This window comes from Baudoinia panamericana (genome assembly GCF_000338955.1).
Source record: "Baudoinia panamericana UAMH 10762 unplaced genomic scaffold BAUCOscaffold_5, whole genome shotgun sequence".
In the NCBI taxonomy this organism is placed as follows: Eukaryota; Fungi; Ascomycota; class Dothideomycetes; order Mycosphaerellales; family Teratosphaeriaceae; genus Baudoinia; species Baudoinia panamericana.
In genome coordinates, this window is record NW_006911261.1 from 90,014 (window position 1) to 106,047 (window position 16,034).

The window sequence follows — 16,034 nt, forward strand, 5'->3', positions numbered from 1 at the left end:
AACGAACCATAGCGCATCATTTCGAGGCGACCCCCAACGAGCCGGAGCAACGTTCAAGGGCCGCTTTGGCCAGCCGTCGCGCGGTGATGGCGCCAATAAGACGTTCGGCCAAGCGCGACAACCTAAAGCCGTCAATGGCGCAGTCAACCAGCGTGGCGCACCAGGCGGGATGAGGACGAAAGCAGGATGGCAGGAACGCTACGATCAGGTATGTATCATGGAGCCACCACGTCACTGACGAAGTGCGGTTAGTGACAACTCCTCCCAGCTCACCCAATCCCGCGAGCGCGAGCGGAAGCAAGCCATCCGCCAAGGTCTCATAGCGGACCCGGACAAGCCTCGCTCGCTGGCGGAAGCGATCACGCCAGTAGGGACATGCCAGGACATGTGCGCCGAGTACGAGCGAGTCGAACGGGTCGTGCAGAACGATGTCTGGACGGAAGAGACAGATCCATCTCACTCAGCCTTCAGTCGGACAGACGCACCGCCGGATGAGTCGCGCATGGTGAAGAAGTTCCGTCGAGCCGCGGCGGGGCTGGAAGAGCAACTACCATCAGACCTACGGCCACCGGCAGTACTGAAACGGACATGTGACTACCTCTTCAATGAAGTCATCAGCGGCGCGGAGAGATTGGAGAAAGTACACCACTTCGTCTGGGACCGCACCCGCGCCATCCGCAACGATTTCTCCATCCAACAGTTGACCAAGGCGGAGGATCTCCGAATAGCGATCGAATGCTACGAGCGGATCGCACGCTTCCACATCCTATCCCTACATCAACTGGCAGGAGCCACACGACCGTATGACAAGTACGACGCGCAGCAAGAGCGGGAACAACTAGATCGGACACTATTGTCGCTCATGCAGTACTACGAGGACAGCCGCGGGCGGGTCGATTTACCGAACGAAGTCGAGTTTCGCGCTTACTGCGTCATCTTCCAACTCCAGGACCCGATTCCGGATCTCGAGGACCGCGTGCAGAGCTGGCCGAGACATGTAGTCGAGAGTGGGCGAGTGCAAGCTGCATTGCAATTATACGCCGCCGCTTGTAATACCCACGATGGTCAAGGTCCGCTGAAACCACGTGCGAACCATCTACTCGCGCAGCAGGATTGGCAGCGATTCTGGACGTTGGTTGGGTCGAAGCAAGTCTCCTACTTGATGGCATGTGTGGCCGAGATCTACTTCAACCTCGTCCGACGAACGGCTCTCAGCGCGCTCGTCCACGGTTTCCGGGAAAACAACAAGACCTCCCCACTCGATTGGACAGTCGACGTACTCCTCGATATCCTCGCTTTTGATGAAGAGGAGCAGGTGTACACTTTCTGCGAAGCCTACGGCTTCTCCTTCGCGCAGAGAGAAGATGGACAGCAGTATTTGGACCTCCTGTCTATCAGGTCGAAGGAGTTGGGGCAGCCAACGAGCAATTTGCCGAAGCAGTGGAAGAGTAGTCTTGTGGAAGGGAAAAGGTTCGGGAGGACCGTTTCGGCGGTTATTGATGGGATGAGCGTGAGGCGGGCTGAGGAGGTGGGGCAGGTGGTTGAGGAGGATATGGAGGTGGGAATGGAGGATGTGTATGGCCAGATGGAGGGTTATGGTGTAGAGGGTGGTGTTAATGGTGGGGTGCAGGGTAACGGGGGTGGGGATGAGGAATCGCTCTTTGTCCCTGAGGAGCAGAGAGCGGAGAACACCGCGTCTGCCGGCCTCACAAACGGTACGAGTTCTTTCGGTACCAATGCACCGTCAAAGCCAATCGCCAACGGCAGTGGTTTATCGTTCGGAAAGCCTTCGGGTACCACGACGTTTGGCCTGCCATCATCCGGGAACCCCTTCAACAACCCCTTTGCGCCTGCTAAACCGCAAGGTACGACTTTCGGCCAACCGTCAGTGGGAAGTGGAAGTGTTTTGAGCAACCCGTTTGTGCCGCAGAAGCAGCCGCAGACCGAGAGGAAGTCTGGAACCTTCGATTTCTCTGGTCTGGCATCTGGGAAGCCGGAGAAGGAGACGTCAACGCTGTTCAACTTCGGCGCGCCCTCCGCGTCACAAGCCTCTGTGTCAACGAGTGGAACTGCCCCAGCACCATCAAGCGCGGCCAAGGCACCATCATTCGATTTTGCAAGAGCACAAATTCCTCCTACGAGCCAAGGAAGTCTTGGTGGTGCTTCATTGACTTCAGCACCGAGCGTCGCTCTAAAGGCTTTGCCGCCGTTTGCCGAGCTCAGTACTGGCGACCGCTCACCTGCGCAATCATCGCCCTTCCAACAATCCAAAACTACGAGCGAGAGTGGCAGAGCGAACACAACACCCTTTGCATTCCCGCAGTCACAGACGGCACCGGCAGACTCCGCCCCACCGCCACCACACCAAGCATCGCTCTTTCCCAAGCCAGAAACGGCAGGAACGACGTTAGTGGAAAGTCCCGCAGCGAAGCCCGTGCCACCTCCAACCGCACATTCACCTTCACCCCCTCCAGCTGCACCTCAAGTGACGAGCCCAACCAGAGCGACGACAACAACACCACCTCCACCAGCAATCTCCTCAGAGCGCCGAGTATCACTGCAGAAAAATCAGGCGGGCTTCGCACCGTCGAAACCAAGCCGACTCGCCAAATCCTTCAGCGCGGATGAAGAGAGCGGCAAGCTTTTCCAAACACTAGCCGAGCAGCTATTCTACCAAGACACCTTCGGCATACTAGATCAGTACATCGACTTCGAACTGCAGCACCTCATCACTAACGTCCAGGAAACGGCACGCGTGGAGGTGCTGACCGAAACCGCAGACCGCTTCCGCCAGGACGTGTTATTGAGACGATACTGGAGGCGGTGGCGCGATAGGGCCTGGCGGAAGAAGTCTGCGAAGCGGGGGAGCAAGTTAAGGGAGCGAGCGCGCAGAGGGCTGGAAGAGGCGAGGAGGAGTCGGGAGAGTAGCGAGATGGGGAATGTGCATAGCTATATGCCGGGCGGCTTTGCGGACAGTACACGGAAAGAGTCGGTGGAAAGCAGGATGTTCGCGAAGACGGTCCCTGAAGCAGCGGCAGCAGTGCCTGTACCTGCGAGCAACAAGCGGCATCTGTCTTCTTCGCACGGTGCGGAGACGAATGCGATTGGGAACGCCGACACGACGCGCCACCAACCGAGTCACAAGCGCATGAAGAGCACAAGCCACGTCGACGAGCGCGGACGCGTGACCAAGCCCGCGGCATCTGACGACAAGACTGCTGACTTTCTCCGCCGGAGTGCTTTTCTGGGCTTTGCAGCGAGTGGCGCTGCCTTGCATCAGCCTAGCGCGATGAAGAGCACGTACTTCAAGATGAAGGCGATGGGTCTTGATCCGAATGCGGGTGCGAGTGGGATGCGGGGGACGAAGAGGGGGAGGGATGATTTGGGGGATATGTCTGTCGTGTCTTCGCCTGCGCCGTCCGCGTCGCTTTCGGCTGGGCTTGCGAAGACCGATTCAACCTCGTTTGCGAAGACCGGTTCCACCTCGTTTGCGAAGACAGGTCCATCGTCACTCGCGAAGCCCAACTCGTCGTCTATCGACACCAAGTCGCTCATGCCACCGCCCGCAGTACCGCAAAAGAGGAAAGAAGACCCCGACGAAGAACTCTTCGCACGTCTGAAGAAGGCACGCGAGAGTCTCGCCGAAAGTGGCGCAATGCTTCAAGCGGACATCGAAGAGCAGCGTGAACAACGCGAGCAGAGCCGTAGCCTCAGCGCGTCAAGGCCGCCGAACGATTCACCGTCGATGATTCGTGCGAGGGCTGAGGCGAAGTTGCGCGCTTCCGGTACCAGCACACCCGAGCACGAGCGCGATGTGCCTGCGTATCGGTTGCGGGAGAGTCGCTTTGTGCCGCGCGAGCAGTATGGGAGGGCTCTGCTGCGGGCGAATGAGCTCCGGGCATCGAGGTCGAGGGACGTTAGTCGGCCGGTGTCGAGGGGTGGGGTAGACGTTGATGAGCTGTTTGCTTCGCCGCAGGTTAGGAAGGCTGCGGTGCCGGAAGTGCAAGAGCGTGGTATCGGCGGGTTGTCTCAGCCTGTGCGGATGGCGAACGGATCGCTCTTCGCGGCTCCGGATGCTGTACCTACGGTGAATGGCTCCTTTGGTGGGAGCGAAGGGCATGCGGCAGCGCCACCGAACGGCTCCGTCCCCTCTCACCACGAAGTTGTGGAGACGCCGGGCGAGTCTGTCGACGAGCCCTTGGAACAACTGAATGCATCGCATGTCGAAGCGCTTCCCGAGTGGCAGCCTCCTTCCACCACCCCGGAGACCGTACCTTTCTCTAGCGTGCCTCAGCAACCATCTTGGAGCTTCGTCAACGGCGACTCGCAGATGCCGTGGACGCAGAAGGCGGACGTAAACGGCGAAGAATCGAAATCGGACACGAGCTTCGTGTCGCAGAGTGGATTTGCTTCGTTTGGCAAGCCCAGCTTTGGCGACCACAGTAATAACTTCTCCGTTGAGCCTTCTCAGGCTGGGCAGTCGCAGTCCGCTTTTGCGTTCTTCGGCAAATCAAGCTGCGGCGACCATGGCAACAATTTCACCATTCAGCCCTCGGAGGTTGACGAATCACTTCGCAACTCGTTCGGACAATCTCAAGAGCTGCAATATCAGTCGGCCATCAGCAAGTTCGATTACAACGGTGCACCAAGCGCAGCTAACGTTTCCGAGGATGTGCCCCTCGATGCTGACCACGAGCACGACGGCGACGACGACGATGCCTCGCCTGCTCCTAGCCACGATGCGTACTTGCGCACCCAGAGCGCTTCGGAAGCCATCTCTCTCATCTCTGACGATGAAGCGGAAGAGGCCGATGATGGTTTGAGCCCGGAGACTCTGCCGAATCAAACTCAGATTGCTCGGCTCGCTCAGCAGGCCCTTGTTAATGGGTTCGATGCGCATGATGAGGGCGAGGATGATGGAAGCGACGACATTGAGGATCACGCGGACGATGCTGTTCCAGCCGAACGAGACTTGTGTCAGCACACGAACCCCTACGCAAGCAATCCGTACGCAGCTCTCGCGAACGGGTATGGGGGCGGAGACACTGAGGAGGATGCTGACGATAGTGATGAGCTTCAAGGACCTCAGTACCCGCAGGACTTCGATGTAGAAGAGCTCGAGGAGGCGTGGGAAGAAGAGAACGATCCGACGGGAGCGCCAGTGGGCGTCCATCAGTGGGGCCGGCAACAGGAAGCCCTGCGTCCGCACTACGCGCAGCAGCCCGAGGCTTTTGATGATGAAGGTGACAGTGAAGCTCCCGACGACATGGACCCGGATGAGGACGAGGTCGACGGCGACGCTGACGATGAGGACGCGGAGGACTACGACTCCGAGGAAGAAGGTATGGAAGGTGACTACGATCAAGCGAGTGGCATGCCACGCTTTGCCCCGATGCAGGAAGAGTATGATGAAGAAGCGGAGGAGACGGAAGAGGACGAGGACGAGGGAGACGAGATCGATCCACAAGCGCGCATTTGGAATGCGGAGCCGGAGAAGAACCCGACTTTGCAGGGTGTCGGTGGGACGGTCGAAGAGGCCATCGAGCTTAGCGATTGAAGTCCGTGCCACTGAAGCGGTCATCGTGCCTGATACGCAGCTACTGCTACGAACAATGTATGAGTAGATAGCCATGAGCAAATCGTGCTTACGGCGCACAGTCGCTGCCACCTCCTGCCCCCGCTCACTTACTGCCCTTTCAGCATCTTGGCCTCCTTAGCTTTCTCATCCCGTGCCATGCCGATCGAAATCTGCATTTTGAGCCACTCCGGCATGGCCACAACAGGTCCAAAGTTAATCAGATGCGGTAGGTAAGGCCAGATGATACTCCGCCCACAGCCCACCTTATCCAGCACGCTGCGAGCAAAAGTCCGTGAAGTAGGGCAGAAGAGAGTCACGGGCCGCGGCTCCATCGCCGTCGACACCAAGCCGGAAACGACACCTAAGACCTCGACATCATGGCCTTCTGCTTTCATCTCGGCGGCCAACGAGCGCGAGAATACCATGTTGAAGGATTTACACCCGCTGTACACAGCAGTGTAGGGGACGGGCACCTCGCTCGCGCCACTACCAACGGTGATGATTAGGCCCGGTTGATTGGCGATAAGCTGCGGCAATAGCAGTCGCGTAATATCGCAGCAGAAAGTCACGTTGGCGTCGATTGTCGCTCGTGTGGTCGTGTCCTGCCAGGTTTGGTAGGGTATCCACATTGGTCGGCCGAGGGGCAGGGCAGCGACGTTGTTGACGAGGATGCGGATTTTGAGGTCCTTGAGCGCGGCGATGGCGGTAGGGAGTTTGGTCGGGTCGTTGAGGTCGTGGGATACGTCGAAGACTAGGATGCGGATTTGGCGGCCGGGATATTGTGCTAGGAGGGTGGTGCGGAGGTTGTTGAGTTTCGTTTCATTGCGGCCATGGAGGATTACGTTGAAACCGCGTTGGCCTTTGCGTTTCCTACGTCAGCGATGCGTCTGGCGGTCGCTGGAGAAGTGTATTGAGTTGGCTTACAGAACTCTTCAGCGAAGCCTTTCCCGATTCCATCTGAGCTACCCGTGATCAACGCCCAGACGCCGTCGGAATCTGCATCGCGCTTGTATCGGGGCAGTGAGCTGCGTCGGATGAAGTGGAGATAGAGGCCTCCCAGGACTGACAATGCTCGGTTCACCGTCCAGAGGCTGCCTATTGCTGCCGTTGTGGCAAGCAGGGGACGCTGCTGGAACAGCTTCTGGGCTTGATGAACCAGGTCTAGGGTGGCGGGTAATACTTGGTTGGACATAACGCCGAAGGATTGCAATGTGGTCTAGATACAGGTTTGCGGTTTGCAAAGGACTTTAGATTTATTACTTTGGTGTTATACATGGTTGCTCAACACCGGGGCAAGTGGCAAGTACGCGCCGATCGGAGGTTGGGTGCCCGAACACGGATGCGGTTCTTAATATCAGCTCCGACGAGATTGAGCACGCATGAGGATCAGGGCACGCTTCGCGCAATAGATCCCTACATTGCACTGCTGCCTAGTGCAGCCGTGTCCTATGTTAAGATGCCAGAGCAGGACTGTGGTCAGCCTCGCAATGGTAGCGGTATGGCAATCTTAAACCACCCGCCACCAGACTTTCTCTTATGTAAGTCGTGACTACAACCCCTCGGGATCAAACTGAAAGTCGAGGCCATCAACATAGAGCTATTCATATCGCTGCGGTATGGATCTCGCACGACCGAAGCTCACATTTAGGTGGCATCTCTTGACAGAGTTTCAATGGCTCGTATGGTGAACTCTGCGCCAATCACTTCCGCGCAATAAGGTTCGAGCATTTCCGTGCCGAAGCCAATTTCATTGACTTCAGCTCTTGAATTTGGAGCAACAGACGCCCATTACAATCGTCGATGTACTCTTTGCTCGAATCATCACGACATCACACTGTGCGTGGCAATGCGTCTGATATAGACCAGGCGCCGCGCTATCATCTGGCGATCCAGCTCTTATCAACAGCACATGGCGACGCATCATGGCGTCGTGCCTGCATTTGAAACCAAGCCTCCAACTCCTAGTTCGCCGGTTGCCGGATCCGCCGCCGCCGCGCTACGCTTGCTTTGGATGAACTTCATTTCCATCACGCGACAAACTTCGCCAGGATTGACAAGAAAACGGGCGGCGTGGATTGAGGCTGACAGGTCTAGACGCGCTGTGAGCTTCTAGCAACCGCGGAGAGGCAGTTGCGAGCACTGTTGAAACGGCTATCGATGCGATGTTGAGTGAGAACGCAGAAGCTCTATCGTCTGCATACACCACGCGCTCTGCGCAGGCGTGACAAGCTAGCGTGCTCCACGTAGATGGAAACTCATCCGCCACTCCCACATCACCTCTGGTTCGCCGGGTAGTTCTTGGAAGATGTCGATCACTGCATCAGGCGTTCTTTCGCGAAGATGGCGCTGATGGCTTGCGACCTCCCCAGAGTGGCTTCGTCTCCAACATTTGCTAGGCTTGAGTTGGAAAACCATGAGCCAGCCAAGATACGCCCACACCAGAAGCAGCTCGTGCGTTCGGCACTCGATGGCCCGTGAGCTCTCGCTGGATTTACCTTTCTTGACCCGGTCGCCAAATTGCGCTTCTGCCAGGCGCGAATCGCTGGCTGGCCTTGAGCAATGCACGAATGTGCTGCGTGCAGAACTCTGCTGATCCACTCCGCGGCGCCTTCCAATGGTCCAGTGCAACGCCCGTGGTTGGAGGGACATCCTCGACGATATAGCTCGATGCGCTTCGGCACTTTGTTGCCGCAACCACCTTGATATCGCCTGGGGTTGCGCCCAGTATAGGTGGGCACCACTTATGTTCTTTGTCATTGCGTCACGCTCGCTATCTACCTGAAACACGCTCTCGACAGCATTTCTTCAGCGCTGACGCACGCATTCATGTTATTGAATTGTGAATTGCTCAAGCGACAGATGTGTTGCGGCAAAGGCCAGCAGCGAAGCCTAACGTCGGAGTTGGAAGCTCTGGGCCAGCATTGCCTGGAAAGCTGGAGAGCTACCCGGCATGCGGATCCGTCACGCGTGTGCGACATTGCTCTGGACGCTATGCTGTGTCGATAGCGGTGCTTCACTACATCTGCGACGAGATGGCTCGGATGTATCGGCAAGCAACAGCTCAAGTGCCTCGAGCACGCTGCACGCGACAACTGCGTCAAGTCCGTTCAGCTCTTCATCATACGTACAGAGCATCTCTACGACCGGCGGCATTACTTCTGCGACGGTCGCACCACAATCAACTGCTTCAACAGTAATGACAAGCGCAACGACCACCGGCCGACCAGATGCTTTGCCCTTGCAACCCAAGATTACGCCGGCCATTGGAATCGCCGGTTGCATCCTGCTCATCGCGGGCGTCGCTTTGTGCCTCATTGGCATCAAGCACGAATGGCTTCACGTCTTCCTGAGCACGGCCCTACTGGCCAGCCTGGCTGTCACCGTTCTGGTAGTCTACGTCATGAACCCACCAGTCAGCGACGCCGTCCAAGGAGCCTATATGGTGGCAGCGGTCCTTACTGGTGTCATCTTCGGCGCGCTGGCACTGGTCTTTAGAGAGGTCACCGAAGGACTTGGCTGCCTTCTTGGAGGCTTCTGCCTAGCAATGTGGTTCTTGGTGCTGTCGCCGGGCGGCCTGATCACATCGACGGCTGGCCGAGGTATTCTAATCGCAGTCTTCTGTATCGCTTCTTTCGCACTGTCGTTCAGCCACTACACGCGGACCTACAGCTTGATACTCTGCACTTCTTTCGCCGGTGCCACCGTCACGATACTGGGCATTGATTGCTTCAGTCGAGCAGGCTTGAAGGAGTTCTGGATCTACCTCTGGAGTGAGTATGCATAAGAACCTTGTAGGCGAAGATCATACTGACATGCAGCCCTTAGATCTGAACGTTAACGAATTCCCGCTTGGGACCACTACTTATCCGATTACACGTGGGATCCGGGTTGAGATCGCTTGTACGATCATATTCTTTATCCTTGGGGTGCTGTCTCAATTCAAGATCTGGAAGATTGTGAAGGAGCGCAGAGTAAAGAGAGACGTGGAGCGTATGCGTGACGAAGAAAGCAAAGATCAGCTGGAAGCCGCAGTGGGCCGAGACGTCGAAGCGACTGCGGAGCGTGACCGAGCCGAATGGGAGGCCATGTACGGCGACAAGAGTGGTGCAAGTGTACACGTGGACAGCGGCGTAGGGTCATCTGTGGACAGTCTACCCAAGCGCGGTGGAAGTGTACGAGAACGCGAGATCGATGGTATCGAAATGGCAGACATACCGGGCTCGCGCTCTGGTCGCAACAGCAAGCAGCATGCACGACCGCCGATGGTCGTGTGTGTAGCACCAGAGGACGAAGCGCCTCCGCCAGCGTCACAGTCAGGAGAGCTTCTACTTAGCGAAGGCAACCACCACTACCATTCCGCAGCCCAGTCGTCTGAGCGGCTGGCGAGCGGCCGTACTTCGCTGGACGGCAAAGATGCTACTTCGGTCAAGGATTGGTCCGACCTCTCTTCGGCTGCACCGGCTGTACCTGCGGTCGTGCCGCTCCCATTCTCGATACCTGGTCAGGATCAAGATCAAAAGAGCGACGGCAACGACCATGAATCGCTCGTCTCAAGAGCCACAGCTGGGCAGCCTTTGCAAGAACGACGGGGTGTACCCGTAAAGCAGCTGACTCTGGGAGATGCTCTGGGAATGGAGCATATCCCGCGTGTAGAGGATGACAGGGCTTCATCAGTGGCCGCTACAGCAGATGAAGATACCGACTTCGACACGCTATCAGCGCCACGGCTCTCCGCTGCTCCGTCGCCTTACCGTTTCGCCTTTGATGAGGACGCGTCGAAGTCGCCGTTCAGTAATAATATCAGCGATACCCGTGCTCCTAACAGGTCGATGGTTGAGCTACCGTTCGAAGAAGACGACGAGGAAGCTGTGCCACGTCCAGAAACGACTATGGAGGAAGTTGTGCCTCCGGTGGACAAGGAAGCTAGCATACCCCGAAAGCGCAGATCTACCGCAGGCTCCAAACGGCAGTCTGTTGGGAGCCGGCGTGTAAGCGGCGAAGACGCAGAACCTGCCGAAGACACAGTATCCTTGGTTGAAAGTCTTCGGGACCATCTGCCGCAAGGACTGTCGAAAGTGGCACAGACATATCGGACGAATGAGTGGGCGAAGCACATCGCTGACGCAGACAAGCCGGAGGTGGAGGCTGACATATCTGGCTCTCACTCGCCTGGCATACAGGTCGACCATGCGTTTGCGGAAGCTGCGAGACCGGTGGACACTGAAGCCCTGAAGCCTAGCTCTATTTTTCCAGAGAAGCCTGAGTTTTCGCGGAACGCATCGCGAGCCTCGAGCAACAACCCATACCGGCAGAGCATGCAAACCCGCAAACCTGGCCTTCCCCACGCCGGCAGCGGTGCGGTTACTCCGGTTTACGCCTTCTCACGTAGCCCTTCGGCCATGTCATTGAACCGGCAAGGCAGCAATCCGGCCAGTAAAGCACAGCACAGGCTTACCACACAAGGATTACGGAACGTATCGGCCCCACTGATCAATCAGCCACTTGTGGAGTCACCAGTTGAGGAGGCCGCTGCCTTCTCGCCTCATCGGACAGTCTCCACCCCAATGGCAAGCAACATCAACCTGATGGACGAGCGCAATGTTCGCTTGCAGCACCAGCCAACAAGCGCCTCCTTTAATGCTCTTACGACAGCAGCCACGGATGCGAATGCTATAGATCCATCCGACTCCGCCTCCATGCGCAATGTGCGCTTAGATGACGACAACATCTCACTTTCCGAACGCAAGCAACTCCTCGATGAGGAAAACATGACGCTCGCAGAACGCAAAGCCGTCATGCAACAACAGCGCGAAGGTATGGTCTCACCAACTACGCAAAGGAAAGGCACCTGGCCACTGCCGGCGCGTATGAACAGCACCGCAGCTCAAGCCAACGCAATATACGACTCGCATCAACCAAGGCGATCCAACACCGTCGATACGTCAAAACAAGCCAACATGCTCACGCAATGGCGTCAGTCACTGCAGCAAGATGCGGCCGCCAGACAGCCGCTCATGTCCAATGACGCAGGCAGACAGGCATTGCTGCACGAGCGCCGCATGGTGGAATATGAGCATCGACTACACCAAGCACAGCGTGTGCATAGGCAGAGTGCAATGGATATGGCGATGCAGAGCCGAGCTTTGCACGGAGCGCACCGCGATGCGCTGAGGAAGATGCAGGCGCAGGCCAACGGTCGGGCGCCGCAGTAGGCGCATAAAACTCGGGCTCTTACTAATGTTTATTCGACAAAGATACCCCTTTCCTTTCACTGGGCGCTCTGGTCGGGCGTAAAGGGCGGGTGGTACACGAAAGGTCGGCTAAGCATCACAGGCATGATACCCACGGAACATGTTTGGGAGGCTTTTTTGATGGTTGGGTTGTGTGGTAAGATCGTGGTCGCATACGGCGTACGACTACAATATATGAAACACGATTATGCTTGCCCTTATCCTTCAGCGTCATGATGCCGTCGTGGTAGCAGCTTGAGTGCATTGTTGGTGCAAGAATCATTGGTGTCTTCGTACCAGTCTTGTTCAGATTCCCGCGTGACAGCCCGACTTGTGCTCGTATGGCCGAGGAAGGTGGCAAACATGTAGGCCACTTCTGGAATGACAGGCTGGTAGGCTTCTGGCGTAGATGCTGCTCAGACATGCAGCATCAGTGCACGGGTCTGCATGTCGTGCCGCTCAAACTTCTTCGCCGTTAACGGTGCTGGTGGCTGCGTTGTCTCGCGGCCGGACCTGGTGATGTGTACGGTAGACAGCCCAAAGTTCCTGTGACAAACCTCGATCATCGTTTCCGACCCTTCTGCGACCTTGCCTTACCGGTAGGCGCGAAGACAATATTGTTTCTTGGTTTTCGTGGCTTCCGAATCCGGTTGGACCGTGGCTTCTTTTCGGAATCGGTTCGCTTAGCCGTCGTGGCTCCGGCACCCTCATCCACCTCCATTTTACCCTCTATATATTGTCGTTAGCGTCCGCTACACCATGGCTGGAACGAGGTTGCGGAATTGCCTCGTCGCCACTTACCAGCAGTCGCTTGAGGCTCGGCCTTCTCCGCATCTTTTTGCTCAGCGCCTGTACGAGCGGTCAGTTGTGATATTTGTGTCACTGTCGGCGCAGGCTCATAGCGTACTGTCCGGAACAACATCCATCTCGCTTCTTTGAGGCTTCGCTTGCTGGGCAAGCTCAAGCAACTTTGCATTCAGTCGCTTATTACGAGCTGTCTCGACAGGGCCGAAGACCTTCTTTCTGAGAGCGGTGTTGTTCGTCTTGACCCTACTAGCTCGCGCACTCTTCGCCATGTTGTCGTATTGCAATGAGCTCACGTGCCAATGTACGATACTCACCTTCTTACTGCATGATGAAAATACACCCGAAATCGAGACAACGAAATGCGCCGGCAGCTAGGGCTCGGTACGGGCGGGTATCGGATTTAGCGGCAGGATCTCATCTGTGTGCGCTAAGATACTGCACCTCAAATGGGAGAAAGGTCGATTGCTAGCACGACAGCCTTTCTTCGAGCCAACAATACCAAATGCTGTTGTGAAGTCAGTCATTAACACCCTGTGTTCGGTCTCGTTTACGATCTCGATATGAGTTTGTAGAGCTGAGTATTCGGACGTGACTGCCGAAATCGCGATATTTCACTTCGTACCTTCCGAGTATGCCCATATTCGAGCCTCACTTCGAAAGATTCAAGGTTTCTCCATCACCCTCACACCACCGTCCCTCGCGCATATAACTGCCCTCGCGCTCATGACAGTCTTCAGCACCCGTCAAACACCCAAAGTCACCTTGGACCTGCGCACCTTCTTCGACAGGTGACGCATGATCTAGAGCTACAAGTGGCGCTAGCGGCGCAAGAGATGGCATCAGGCGGGCACATATTGCAGCAGCAGAAACCAGCCATTGAGACACAGTTGAAGCGACTACTGAACACCGATCTCAAAGACCTCTGTCGAAGTTACGGCAAACCAGTATCAGGCAACAAGGCGGAACTGCAAAAGCGATGCATTGAAAGTAGGTAAAGGGAATATGCGCACCGCTTGAGACGGTGGGGAGACCACCGAATGGAGCAGCAGTCATGTCGGGCGGAGGCTAACAACTGCTTTCTCTACAGTACTGAACGAAATTGTGGCGAAAGGCGACCCGGCAGCCTTCGAAGCGTTTCGCTACCGCGCGAACCACAAGGGCCAGTCTCCGCCACTGACCGACATTGTCACAGCCGGAGGGACCTACGACTCGCCTTCAGGTGGGCATGGTAGTCACTCGATGGCCACTGGTCGAGGGTATGGAATGTCGACGCAGAATCGCATGCCTACTGGCGGCAAGTGTACGTCTCTTATTGCACAGTGCTAGTGACCTATTTGCTGACGTCGCGGGAGCAGACTTCAAGTCCAGTCCGTTCTACGAGGTATTGGACACTGTAGTGCATCTACAAGATCTTCCAGGTATTTTTGCATCAATAGACTTCTCGCTCAGGAGTACACTTACGAGAGTTCTGACACAGGGTCTGCCGCAGATATGCCACAAAATCGGAATACCGTACGTGCTACAATCAATCTGAGCGTGGAGCAAGCGCAGCGCATGACATCTGATGGCGACATGCGTCTCATGATGTTTTGTGGTGCGGCGCAGGAGATGTCGCCTTATCACCCGGTTGACATTGCCTTCCCAAATCAGATCGAGGTCAAGATTAACAACGACGACGTCAAGTCCAACTTCAAGGGACTGAAGAACAAGCCTGGCTCGACAAAGCCAGCAGACTTGACCTCGAAAGTCCGCGCCAGGGCCAATTATCCGAATCAGGTCAGCATTACCTACGCCCTCACAACCAAAAGATACGCCTTTGTGGTCTATTTAGTCCGATATGTGAACGCCGCCACTCTCACAGAACGTATCAGGACTGCCAGCGTCATTCCGAAAGAAAGGGTGCTTGCAGAAATGCAGAAAGCGAACGCTGATCCAGACATTGAGGCGACCGCTATCCGCATGTCGCTGAAGGACCCTGTTTCAACCGTGCGCATCACATTGCCCGTCAGGTCAACAGTCTGCACGCACACCCAGTGCTTTGACGGTGCAATGTTCATGCAGCTGGTGGAGCAGGCACCGCAGTGGAGTTGTCCAGTCTGCAACAAGACGGTGTCCTTCCAGTCCTTGTGCGTCGACAAGTATTTCGAAGACATCCTGAACAGAACACCGAAAAGCGTCGAGAAGGTTGATGTGGAACCGGACGGACAGTGGAAGATTATCAAGGATGAAGATGATGAGCAGCCAGCCGGCGGTGCAGGGAAAGCGCGCGCATCTTACGACGACGACTTTGATGACGACGACGACCTCGTCGAGATGCCGGACCCGACGAACAAGCCCATCAACAGCGTGAAGCAAGAGTCGCAGCCTTTGAGCGCGATTTCGCCAGTTGCCGGTCAAAGCTTCGCCGTGAACACACCGCCCCTGTCATCGCGAGAGCCGTCGGTGGCACAGTCAGCAGCATCAGGCCAACGAAGCGGTACCAAGCGATCTGCTGGTGCAGTCATCGACCTCACACTGTCGGATGAAGAAGACGAGCCTCCACGGCCCGCAAAGCGACATCACCCAGCGCCGCCACGACCGCAGAACCAAGGTAACCAGCACGTTCCCACCCCTTCGTACCATACGCCTGCATCATTACCGGACAGTTCTCGTTACCAGCCTGCACCTCCACCGCCGTCGATGTCAACATCGTCGAGCCATGCATTTCGGGGAGCTGACACCTATAGACCGTCTACGGACCACTATAGGCCGTCGCCGCTCGCAGGACATGCCTCGACCTCGCTGAGTCCGCAGCAAGCGATGCGTCAACCGCCTATGATGAACGGAACGAGTACATCGACATACGCACCTAGTAACCCACACTCTCCGGTCCTACCTCAAGCGTACTCCGGGAATGCGGCTCACAGCAGACCTCCAGCGCCTCCCTGGCCATCACAGCAATACAGACCACCTTCTCTGCCGCAGATCAATGGCAACCAGTCTTTTGCAATGCGCCCTACGCCTTCACCACTTGGCTTTGGGACGGCAAGTCCGCAGCCCCAGTATGACGGCGGTAACGGTCAGTATGACGATGATAGCAATAGCCTTGCTCTGCCGCCTTTGCAGCAGCACAACTTCCAAGACTTTCAGCAAGACGGTAGCTTTTGGGGCTGGCGTGGCGACCAGACGAGTAACTATACCAATAGTCCCGGCTAACATTCGGACGATGGAAAGCGAGTCGCGATAACGTACTTCTGTTGCGTAGAGTACTACTAGGCCTTCGGTCTGGCAATGGTTGCACGAAGCATGGACATGACATTGACCGACGTTTGTAGTTTGCGTACGGTCAACAGTACATATAGCATGGCGTGTCGGTTCGGCAGTCAGAACACCACAGTCAGTAGGACAAAGACTGCTCAATCAATATTTTCGTTGAAACT

General features: G+C 56.3%; 6 protein-coding genes across 6 annotated transcripts; 3 read left to right on the forward strand and 3 right to left on the reverse strand.

Moving 5' to 3' along the window:
• Nucleotides 1–268: 268 nt before the first annotated feature.
• BAUCODRAFT_48635 (uncharacterized protein) lies at nt 269–1,393 on the forward strand (the record flags this gene model as incomplete). The annotated part of the gene is made up of 1 exon (XM_007677159.1): nt 269–1,393. A coding segment is annotated over one exon (1,125 nt), but the record flags the coding sequence as incomplete, so codon positions are not given.
• A 4,292-nt stretch (nt 1,394–5,685) lies between these two features.
• BAUCODRAFT_147123 (uncharacterized protein) lies at nt 5,686–6,770 on the reverse strand (the record flags this gene model as incomplete). The annotated part of the gene is made up of 2 exons (XM_007677364.1): nt 5,686–6,437; nt 6,503–6,770. 2 exons carry the CDS (start codon nt 6,768–6,770, stop codon nt 5,686–5,688), a joined length of 1,020 nt encoding a protein of 339 aa, XP_007675554.1.
• An 884-nt stretch (nt 6,771–7,654) lies between these two features.
• BAUCODRAFT_432919 (uncharacterized protein) lies at nt 7,655–8,437 on the reverse strand. The gene has a single exon (XM_007677365.1). The coding sequence runs from the start codon at nt 8,333–8,335 to the stop codon at nt 7,808–7,810; it is 528 nt and encodes a 175-aa protein (XP_007675555.1). The 5' UTR covers nt 8,336–8,437; the 3' UTR covers nt 7,655–7,807.
• A 337-nt stretch (nt 8,438–8,774) lies between these two features.
• Nucleotides 8,775–11,790, forward strand: BAUCODRAFT_147124 (uncharacterized protein; the record flags this gene model as incomplete). The annotated part of the gene is made up of 2 exons (XM_007677366.1): nt 8,775–9,348; nt 9,404–11,790. The coding sequence occupies 2 exons, from the start codon at nt 8,775–8,777 to the stop codon at nt 11,788–11,790; spliced, it is 2,961 nt and encodes a 986-aa protein (XP_007675556.1).
• A 236-nt stretch (nt 11,791–12,026) lies between these two features.
• Nucleotides 12,027–12,884, reverse strand: BAUCODRAFT_147125 (uncharacterized protein; the record flags this gene model as incomplete). Its single annotated transcript, XM_007677367.1, has 4 exons — nt 12,027–12,220; nt 12,406–12,537; nt 12,610–12,657; nt 12,716–12,884. 4 exons carry the CDS (start codon nt 12,882–12,884, stop codon nt 12,027–12,029), a joined length of 543 nt encoding a protein of 180 aa, XP_007675557.1.
• A 180-nt stretch (nt 12,885–13,064) lies between these two features.
• BAUCODRAFT_32677 (uncharacterized protein) lies at nt 13,065–16,033 on the forward strand. The gene is made up of 4 exons (XM_007676967.1): nt 13,065–13,602; nt 13,703–13,915; nt 13,971–14,033; nt 14,105–16,033. Exons 1-4 carry the CDS (start codon nt 13,449–13,451, stop codon nt 15,808–15,810), a joined length of 2,136 nt encoding a protein of 711 aa, XP_007675157.1. The 5' UTR covers nt 13,065–13,448; the 3' UTR covers nt 15,811–16,033.
• Nucleotide 16,034: the final 1 nt, after the last annotated feature.

Bases quoted from the DNA above. Each gene is read 5' to 3' on its own strand.
- BAUCODRAFT_432919 (XM_007677365.1), bottom strand. From the start codon at position 8,335: ATGACAAAGAACATAAGTGGTGCCCACCTATACTGGGCGCAACCCCAG.
- BAUCODRAFT_32677 (XM_007676967.1), top strand. From the start codon at position 13,449: ATGGCATCAGGCGGGCACATATTGCAGCAGCAGAAACCAGCCATTGAG. The intron at 13,916-13,970 runs GTACGTCTCTTA...TCGCGGGAGCAG, and splicing joins CATGCCTACTGGCGGCAAGT to ACTTCAAGTCCAGTCCGTTC. The intron at 14,034-14,104 runs GTATTTTTGCAT...GGTCTGCCGCAG, and splicing joins GCATCTACAAGATCTTCCAG to ATATGCCACAAAATCGGAAT.